The following is a 10,530-nucleotide window of genomic DNA, read 5'->3' as shown; positions in this document are numbered from 1 at the left end:
ACAACAAGCAGTGGTCCTGAAGTGGGCTCATTAGGAGGTATAAACAAGCAGTGGTCCGTGAAGTGGGCTCATTGGGAGGTATTAAACAACAAGCAGTGGTCCTGAAGTGGGCTCAATGGGAGATATTAAACAACAAGCAGTGGTCTGTGAAAGGGGCACATTGGGAGGTGTTATACAACAATAAGTGGTTCGTGAAGTGGGCTGATTGGGAGGTATTAAACAACAAGCAGTGGTCCGTGAAGTGGCCTCAATGGGAGGTATTAAACAACAAGCAGTGGTCCGTGAAGTGGCCTCAATGGGAGGTATTAAACAACAAGCAGTGGTCCGTGAAGTGGCCTCAATGGGAGGTATTAAACAAGCAGTGGTCCGTGAAGTGGGATCAATGGGAGGTATTAAACAACAAGCAGTGGTCCGTGAAGTGGCCTCTATGGGAGGTATTAAACAACAAGCAGTGGTCCGTGAAGTGGCCTCTATGGGAGGTATTAAACAACAAGCAGTGGTCCGTGAAGTGGCCTCTATGGGAGGTATTAAACAACAAGCAGTGGTCCGTGAAGTGGCCTCAATAGGAAAGCTTGTTTTTCTTGATCCTTTGACATTGAGAATGTGGTGTCGAGGTCGCCGCAATATTTATTATGGCAATCAAGGACACTAAGACACATAGATGTCAGATGTTATTGTCATTTATTCCTTACATTTGTACAAAGTTGTGATCACGAGATGAGCGTAACAAATTATAAACAAACGTACCTATTAACAGTAAATTTACAGCTCAGACTATTGGCAAACTATGTACAATTGAGTCATTGAAACTGTAGAATATCATGGTATCTCCTTGTACTTTGTTACTGAAGCCTTATCTCGATACTGATTGTAGCTGGTGATCAAATCATATCATATTTACACAATATAACAGGTCTCCGAACTCCTATCATTTCAACGAAAAGGGACGTTACTCAATACAGTTACCTCCCTTGCCAGCCTAAAACACAATCTCCTTCCCAGCGTGCCTGTGTATATTATACTATGGAGAGCTCCGGGAACGGGTTATCACTGTAAGGAGTTTGCCTTGAACACCATGAAATCAAAGCGAAACCTAATCTGGGTACCAAGATTATGAAAATCCCCTCTTAACTCAAGCATGTTTGGCCACCCTTGTTATATGTGCGCGCTCCCTGTTGCACACATATGTGATAAGCTGTGTCCCGTGAATGAAACCTCTCTTGTGCGGACCTCAATAAACCAGACAACTTGGCATCAGTGAATGTAGAACGTATACCTCTATTAAGCGGATATATATCCAGGCCAGACCTTCAAACAACAGGCATCCTATAATCCACACTTTTGTAGTAGAGTTAATAATGTGAACGTGGAAGTTAAGAGACACCATAATATGTGGATATTCCTTCATTCGGCATTTACATTAAACTACACAAGTCACCATAGATCCATGCATCGGACACTTGACAACCGACAATATTCAAATTTATCTTACCTCACACATAAATGTCGCTTTCTGATTGGCTGAGCGCTCTTTTATTATTTTCAATGTACCCCCTTACAAGCGAGTAACATTTCAATGTACCCCGCTGTCAATGTCAACTCATTTTGTACTTCGTGGTAGTAATTCTTTATCTCGAATTACATTGAATCACGTATACGATGTACGGAAATTACCGATGTTTTGCGAATGCAAATCGATGGAAGGGACATAACTCTAAATCTGTTTTTCTTGTCAGCAAAATCTAGCGATGGCTACAAAAACATTTGTACCCGTGCTTCAAACAATTCAAAATAAGATAAATACGTTGTTCACTGGTCACGAGGGGTGCATGGGTTGATGTACCCTCGATGTTTGTTTATGTTCAGGGCTCAGGGAACGTAAACAAACATCGATGGTACATCAACCCATGTCCACCTCGTGACCTTTGACCAACTTATAATGTCCATACCGGACATGTCAACTCTCGCCACAATAATTCGTATCCGGACGAGTAGACACTCTGACTTCCGGGAACCCAAATTAAATAGTCGAACGTACACAGTAGTACGTCTATCGTACGCACTTAATCATCCCAGCATACACAAGTACATCTGATTGGTTGGTATGTACTATGTAGGCCTATTATACGTGTCTGTGACAGTTTAGGAGTGTCTTTGTTTTGTCCATTTGACTTACCAACCATCCATTCAAGGTCGAATGCTCGTTCTAAGCAATACGTGTTCTTGAAACGAAGTTGAAATGATCGTGCTATTTCAAGCGTCACGTGGTTTTTCAACACGTGATCTGGGCCCCGTTCCACAAAACGGTCGTAGCGCTAAGGCGATCGTCACTCCCATACTTTAACATAGCCTTACAACAGTCGTAGCGCTACGATCGCTTTGAGGAACGGGGCCCAGATTTGTAATTATAACAGTGGCGCGGGAATTATATCATGAGGTACAGGTCACGCCCTGTTATTATCGATTGATTGAGACTTTCAAATGTAACTATTAGTAAACACAGAGACGGTGAAGAAAACAAACTATTTGCATACACAGTTCCTAGGTCACGGTGCTCACACAATTCGATTCCCATTACACGCACACCATTCAGACGCTCCAACTACGCATCTCTATAACACGCCTACGTAAAATGTATCATTCTCGCATTGACGATAATATTCAGGTTTACTTCGAGCAGATCTTTAACTCTACTATATATTTACCTGAGTCAAGATCTGACGACTTTGATCCCCCAATCAAAATGAGGGTTGGTGGACTTATTGAGTGGCAATAACTCGTACTCTTAACTCGTTCGTTTCGTAATGTATTTATCAGGACAATTTCACTGGGAATGGTAGGATCCAGATAAACCAAGGGAGATCGGCTTCCCTGTCTCTAGAAACTGTATCCAAACAACTGATGCAGCTAACGCTTTTACTGAGGGAGTTTTGAAAGTGTATTAATGTAACATTATTGTTGTGCACACTTGTCAGACATAAATTTGTGTCAAGCTCGTCAAAATATAGCCAGCTAGGCAGAATATGTTCATGAGAATTGCCAACCTACGCAGACCGATGCAGTTTGTTAGTCAGGCAGGACAGGCGAATAGAGCAGAGCCGACAGACATCGTGAAGAGCGTGGACAAACCAGAAGAAAGGCAATTCAGGGACTTGAAGGGACGAATTGACCGGTCAATACAGCTATCTAGTACTAAGTGTCAGCATCACTTCGCCGCCTTCCCCTGGGAGCGTCTGCCGGACTCAGTAAGTTGTGTGCAAGTCGTTCACCCTGCCCCACAAATTGTACATTAAGCAAGAAAGACTACCATTCTTTCTTGACACTAGGCCTCGTGTTGTCTCAAGACCTAAGAAGCTTTACACTGAAGTCAATCAAGTCAGACATACAAAATCACAGTATACCAAATGATCACAGTTACGTAACAATAGAATGCTTGTAAAAACTACATAAAACCTTTGTTACACGATTACAGCGTGTAAACCTCTTATACACATATATACACATTTGGTTCAGATGATCTTGGGTTATTCGTCTCCACTCGCTCCTTGCCGTAACCATTCGGCTTCTCCCGGAACAATACGGGTCAGACCACTTCCGTGATGGTTCTGTTCCTCTGTGCCGAATGCATCAAGCACCTGTTAAAGTTAAGTGGAGTTTTTACTTCCGATTCCTGCACTAACTAGTTAACACCAACGTGAATGATCCAAACAAAACTACAAATATATACTTATTCCAAACCTCGGGTTCGTTGCCACAGATATTCTTCTATACTCTCATTTATCACAATAGGTGTAACTTACACCCCAAACCCTTTGCTATCTTACCTTCACAAATTCGTAAATGTTTCCCAAAATTCAATCTCAAAATCATTTCTGCTCTGTGAGAGGTCTAGACTTTCAATGTCTGTTCATGAATATTTTATGTCCGCTTCAGTTACAGATCTTAAGCACTTCTTTACATCGGGTTAAGAAAAATCTAAGATTACTCGCCTCGTCTCACATTATCGATATTGAATAACATAGCAATATCCACCAACCCTAAGTGTACGAAGTTTGTTTTCTTCCAGCCACGCGAGTGCGAGATACTTCATACACAACCACTGTCAATTGCTAAGGATCGAACCGGGTTTTCGGTTACAGCCAAACAACTTAACCACTACGCTACTCTATTCCCCCTTTATTGACATCATAAGACACCTTCAAGGTAGATGGCGTTTCTTGTTTTCGATAGACATGTGCATTTTCTGAAATCCTCGTGCAGCTGATCACGTTTGAGGTCATCAAGGTCAAAGGTTGTTGAGCTGTTTGAATTTACATCTGGCCTTGATGATGAAACAAGTTGGTGTGATGTGGCTCGCTGTACACTAAGCTTTAGGATCATCTTCGTTTAAACGTCCGTGTTTGGTTTGTTGTCATTAAAAGCCTCAAATCCAAAAAGTCGAGGTTGGTCGTACGTGTACTGAAATAAACAGAGATAGGAAAGTTAATAAATTTGACTTTTCATTATTGTGTGGAAACTTTCATTTTTATTTTTCAATATTTTCCTTTCCTCGCAGTATGTTTTTCATATGACAAACGTTTCTCAGGTCGTATAACATTTACCACTTTGATGACAACCAGAAGGATCATGGTGGTATAAACCTTTACCACTTTGATGGCAACCATAGAGATCATGGTGGTACTGGAAGCGTTTATCAGGTCGTATAAACCTTTACCACTTTGATGGCAACCATAGAGATCATGGTGGTACTGGAAGCGTTTATCAGGTCGTATAAACCTTTACCACTTTGATGGCAACCATAGAGATCATGGTGGTACTGGAAGCGTTTATCAGGTCGTATAAACCTTTACCACTTTGATGGCAACCATAGAGATCATGGTGGTACTGGAAGCGTTTATCAGGTCGTATAAACCTTTACCACTTTGATGGCAACCATAGAGATCATGGTGGTATTGGAAGCGTTTATCAGGTCGTATAAACCTTTACCACTTTGATGACATCCATACAGATCATGATGGTACTGGAAGCGTTTATCAGGTCGTATAAACCTTTACCACTTTGATGGCAACCATAGAGATCATGGTGGTACTGGAAGCGTTTATCAGGTCGTATAAACCTTTACCACTTTGATGGCAACCATAGAGATCATGGTGGTACTGGAAGCGTTTATCAGGTCGTATAAACCTTTACCACTTTGATGGCAACCACAGAGACCACATGCGGATCCTAGCCCGTTGACAGGGTACAGCTATGGGTGTAACTATTCATGGTGAATAGAAACCGTTCCAGTGGATGAATGTTATTTAATTTAATTCACTATTCATTATGCTTTGTACGTAATACCAAGGGTTTAAGTTGGGCATCAGATCACCGTACTCGACTCCAGATTTGACTCAATATCCCGTGATACATGTCCAATGCCCAGGTTAGGGCGTTGTCCGTCGCGTAGAACTCGCAAAGGGGAGATTTCTTTTAATAATTTCATACCATTAATCATTTCTTAGCATATTTTTATCTTAATGTGTTTATGTTTTATGAAGTTTGAGCTGAATCAAAACAAATGTAATTGGTTCAAAGTTATTTTGTGATGTGACGTTTCCAACACCGGTAGGTCTGTTGGGGTACGTTGATGGCAGCTGACACTAGGGGTGGTGTGTAATCCCAGTTTACGTCAGAGAAGAAAACCAAACTAACTTACGTGTACCTCTGCTAAATTTTTCTCATTTTGATAATCATACGGTAGATTGCCGTCTTCTCTGTCGTTCGGAGTACACAGTGTCGTCGCTGTCTCCGTCCCCCTTAGGTACGTTGCTTGAGATGGCGAGCACGCAGCCTGTGAAGAGCGGTTGAGTGAGTTGGTGAGAAGGTGAGTTTGTAAGTGAGTGGGTGGGTGAGGTGAGAAGGTGAGTGGTTGGGTAAAGTGAGTTTGTAGGTGTGTTAGGTGAGTTTGTGCGTGAGTGAGTGGGTGTGTTTGGTGAGTTTGTGCGTGAGTTAGTGGGTGTGTTAGGTGAGTTTGTGCGTGAGTGAGTGGGTGTGTGAGTTGATGGATAAGAAGGTGAATTGGGTGAATTAGTGGTGTGTGACTTACAAACTTAACCGGGAAGGGGTTTTCTTGGAACAGATGTTTACTACTTCAAGAACATATGACTTGAGCACATGATGAAGTCCTCTGTAATGTAATTCTTAAATTTACTTAAATTTATTCTGCATGTTAAATTTTTTTCCATCAAAACATTAAAACTGTAATCGTATAGTAGGTACCTGAATCCACTTCTTCCATTAATATAAATTATTTCAGTTAAACATTCTGATAAATGGTCGCAGGAAGTGAAGCGTACCACGTGCCATGAAAACAATGTTGATACACTCGAGCCATTATCTCTTTTAACATGAGCCCTCAACCAAATATGGCGAACTCAAAAATAGTGTTGATGTTTGAAGTTATAACTGTACCTTTGGATTTTTCGCTCTAAAACACATAAACTCAAACACTCCCAGAATGATTGCAAACACCAGACCACCGACGAGAATGTAGAACACACCCGCAACGTTGCTTAGCGACAAAGACCGCTTCCCGGAGTCCTGCGAGAGAAAATAAGATCGTTGACAAACTGTGCCTTTTTACATGAGTGAGTGAGTTTAGTTTTACGCCGCACTCAGCATTATTCCAGCTATATGGCGGCGGTCTGTAAATAATCGAGTCTGGACCAGACAATCCAGTGATCAACAGCATGAGCATCGATCTGCGCAATTGGGAACCGATGACATGTGTCAACCAAGTCAGCGAGCCTGACTACCCGATCCCGTTAGTCGCCTCTTATGACAAGCATAGTCGCCTTGTACGGTAAGCATGGGTTGGTGAAGACCTATTCTACCCCGGATCTTCACGGGGGCCTTTTTTACACGAGTGTGAGTCTGTTTACTCCAGGTAAGGTATAGCAATAGTACACAAGGAATACGATTCATACAGCTAATGCTGTGACAACTATGGCCTTGCCCAAAGAAAAACAAACAACGAACCAACCAACCAACAAACAAACCCACGACGAAGAACATATGAAGACAAGACAATGAACCCCCCGAGCACAGACCAAATTCGAACATATTAAAATTGTATGAAATAATGCCTCGGTCATAAAAGTATATATCAACAGTGTTATTGAAGTGGAAGACACCTTAAAGGGTTTATAAACTTTGATTATGTATTGACCTCGGCTTGCTTTTATATACCATACGTACATTTAACGGGGAGAGTGTACAATGTTTAACCGAGAGCTATGTCTTCTGACCTTTGATCCCCCGTCTATTCCACACTGGCCTTTCTCAAACCACCATTTGTTCTGTAGTGTGTGGAGAGTTCCATCTTCTCGCAGAGTTAAAACGGCCAGAGTGATCTTGTCTCTGTCAATGAAATTGTCAGTGAAAGAGAATGGACCGAATGCACCTCCTCTTCAAAATAACAAGGGCATTAATCTGGTTTGAAATCAAAATCTTCACTTCAACAAGAATTTTATATTGCAAATATCTTTGGTAATCGCTAATGATGTGTTCTTGTAGATTTTCGGTATAGATTCGTGATTTAGAAGGTAAACTTATTACGAAATACTGGAATATCTACACGAAGAAAGGTATGTTTGTCTGTTCTATTGTGATCTCCTTGAATTAAAGGTGAATATCAAGTATTCACTGCGCAGAACTACAAAACCAGAATTATCTCCCCTGGCTATCACTTGAACGTTGCAACAACTATACTTTAATAACTTTAAAATTCTACAAATATAAGTGTATAAGTATATCAGTAACTGTATTTTCTTTATGACAAAAGTTAAAACCACGAGATGGGTTAATTCTTGAAATGCAACTGTGTTATTGGCCGCGCGGCCTGACATACTGAAATAAAGAAACACACATCAGACAGTCATTGGTTTCTGTGGATCGTTCTATTTTAGTTAACTTTTACGTTTTATTTGGTCGTTTCCGCCTCATGGCTCCTCAGTAGGGTAACATGTATTATTTCATCTGTATTTGTATTGATTGCGAAAGGGTCATATGACCTTCTCCAAAACAAAATATTGTCCTCCCAAGCCAACAGACTTAAAGAAGAGGAATATTTTCAGCAAATCTGCGAGAGCGTAAGGCAAAGTAGTCACTTCCCGTGCCATTTGATTCAGTTATTCCTTCCTATCTTTGTCGGTTATTAAATGTTCAAGTTAATAAATTCTGTATGTAATTATAAATAGTATGTATGTATTTTGTAATACAAAAACAATTGACCATCAAACATGACAATGTCCCAATGAATAATAAATAATTGCTAAATGTTTTGTAACATATGTTATATTTGGGATTACACTTTCTTAATAAAGTACAAATTCTAGTACTTTTTTGAGTTGAGCCCTATCCGGGATTCGAACTCACACCCTCAGAGTCAGGCACCTAATCGCCAGCACACAAAGTCAGCCGCCTAACCCGCTCACCCACTGCGACTTCCACAAAATGGATGTCGGACAACTGGTAGTCTAGACTGCGGGCTTTGTGTACCCCTCTGATAGATGTTAATTGGCACGGCTCCCACGGCCGAAAGCTATGATTACACAATGCCATTTAGAAAGTGGTAAAATGTAACAGTGGAAGTGGAAGTCGCGGTAGCTGAGCGGGTTAGGCGGCTGACTGTGTGCTGGCGGTTATGTGCCTGACTCTGAGGGTGTGAGTTCGAATCCCAGATGGGGCTCAACTAAAAAAGGTACTAGAATTTGTACTAGAAGAACTAGAACCCCAAATATAACACATGTTACATTTGACCTTTCTAAATGGCCTTATGTAATCAAATGTTTTGTAGGTGTTATTTCCTACTTGAATAATTCTGGGGAAATGTAGGCAAACATACTGAAGGGCCTGATTAAAACACAAGCTCTCCTAAGTCAACAGCAGGCCGAGCAAAGCTTCTTAAATACATGAACAATCCATGTAAGTATTCATATTGTATATGGAATCGTCTGGTATGCACACACGATACTTCTGTCTTTGACTCAAGACACCCTTGCCATGGAATAACAGATTGACTGAAGTCACATATAGGAATTGGATACTGCCCTATGGAACATATCAATACTTACTCATTTGGGAATAAGTGCACCTAGACTTACAGAGGGCTCCATTTGGATATTTGTATCAACTGCTGAGAGTATGAGGTTGCGACACAGTAGCAGCAATATGGATTTGTTGTGATTTAAGGTGAAAATGCGCTACAAATAGATGATTTGTTACAATATACTCCATGTGAAGCACAATGCTTCCTCTTGTGTATAGGTTTCAACCAGCACGTCATCAAATAACTTAATGGCTGACAATCGCTACATTTGAACTCTTACGGAATATGTATATCATTTAACAATATGATTTTCAAAGTATCAAATTACCTTAATTCCGAGCCCCTTGGCGTAGCAACACACCGAAACCCTTTGAGTTGAGTTTGGGGCCCACCTTCAAGGTATCGCACGGCTTCCGGTTGTTTTCGTATTCGTTGAAGCAGGATTCCAATAGGAACGCGTACTTGCCCTTAGAGTCCCTGACCTTGGCAACGCCCTCTGCTGCCGACTTGACGAACACATCCGGGTTAGCGCTCATAAAGTTCCACATCTGTTTATACGTGGGTACCTCGGAGTTCTTGCAGGAGTTGAGGAAAAAGATACATTGTTAGAGAGAGATTGTTAAACCTGACCTATAGATATTCTGAGGAAGTGTTTGGTTGTAGGAAGGTCATTATTTGAAGGTGCAACTGGGATACACCCGACCACCCGATCCTTTTAGTCGCCTCTTACGACAAGCATGGGTTGCTGAAGACCAATTCTAACCAGGATCTTCACAGGTATTGAGATGTATGTATTCTTGGTGCACAGTTGCATATGTGGTTTTACAGCATATTTTTAAAGAAAACGCCGCATGACCGGACAGTAATTATTATTTGTATTAGAAATCATGCTAAACAAAGTGGGTTTGTTAATGTTTAGGTTGGCTCGATCACGTTCTTAATGATATCGTTAATATCTTTTTCGGTTTTCGCTTTTTTGCTTAAGAAAACATATTTCGATTATAGGCGACCAATAGCGAGTGTATGGCGATTCGAGCATGCACAGAGCGGTGAGTGAGTGAGTGTGCGTGTGCGTGTGCGTGTGCGTGTGCGTGTGTCTGCTTGTAGTACTAGTCGAGACCAATGCTGGTTTAGTACCACTAGTCAAATCTATACCATACCGGAGTTTAAAATGGAATCCGCACAGATTCTGATACTGAGCCGAGTAGTCCTTGTTGTATGGAAAGACAAGATAACAACAAATACCATTCTGAAGGCTTTTTTGAAGTTGTATCCCCTGGCTGACCTAGAGGTGCTGTGTCGTTAATACAGTCCTACTGGATGTCCCTCGCCTCTTTTGTCTGGTATCACCTGCCCTTGCCATACATGCTTATCGATTGCTGTACAGTGAGAGCTTTGATTGGCCAACCATTAACGGAACCATTTGCTTCAACTTTGAG

At 41.3% G+C, this 10,530-nt stretch overlaps 1 protein-coding gene across 1 annotated transcript in view; it reads right to left on the bottom strand.

Annotated features, from left to right (window-relative positions):
* Nucleotides 1–1,806: 1,806 nt before the first annotated feature.
* Nucleotides 1,807–10,530, bottom strand: part of LOC124283079 (glutamate receptor 2-like) — an 85,193-nt gene continuing 76,469 nt past the window's right edge. The window contains 6 exon segments of the mRNA XM_046719101.1: nucleotides 1,807–4,458; nucleotides 5,705–5,833; nucleotides 6,454–6,582; nucleotides 7,290–7,401; nucleotides 9,420–9,448; nucleotides 9,451–9,666. Coding sequence (XP_046575057.1) covers nucleotides 4,387–4,458; nucleotides 5,705–5,833; nucleotides 6,454–6,582; nucleotides 7,290–7,401; nucleotides 9,420–9,448; nucleotides 9,451–9,666 — 687 coding nt within the window. The 3' untranslated portion in view covers nucleotides 1,807–4,386.

This window comes from Haliotis rubra, unplaced genomic scaffold, assembly GCF_003918875.1.
Source record: "Haliotis rubra isolate DU_JTF1 unplaced genomic scaffold, ASM391887v1 Scf31, whole genome shotgun sequence".
Classification (NCBI taxonomy): domain Eukaryota; kingdom Metazoa; phylum Mollusca; class Gastropoda; order Lepetellida; family Haliotidae; genus Haliotis; species Haliotis rubra.
Note: the sequence above shows the minus strand (reverse complement) of the source record. Positions and strands in the feature narration are given on the sequence as shown.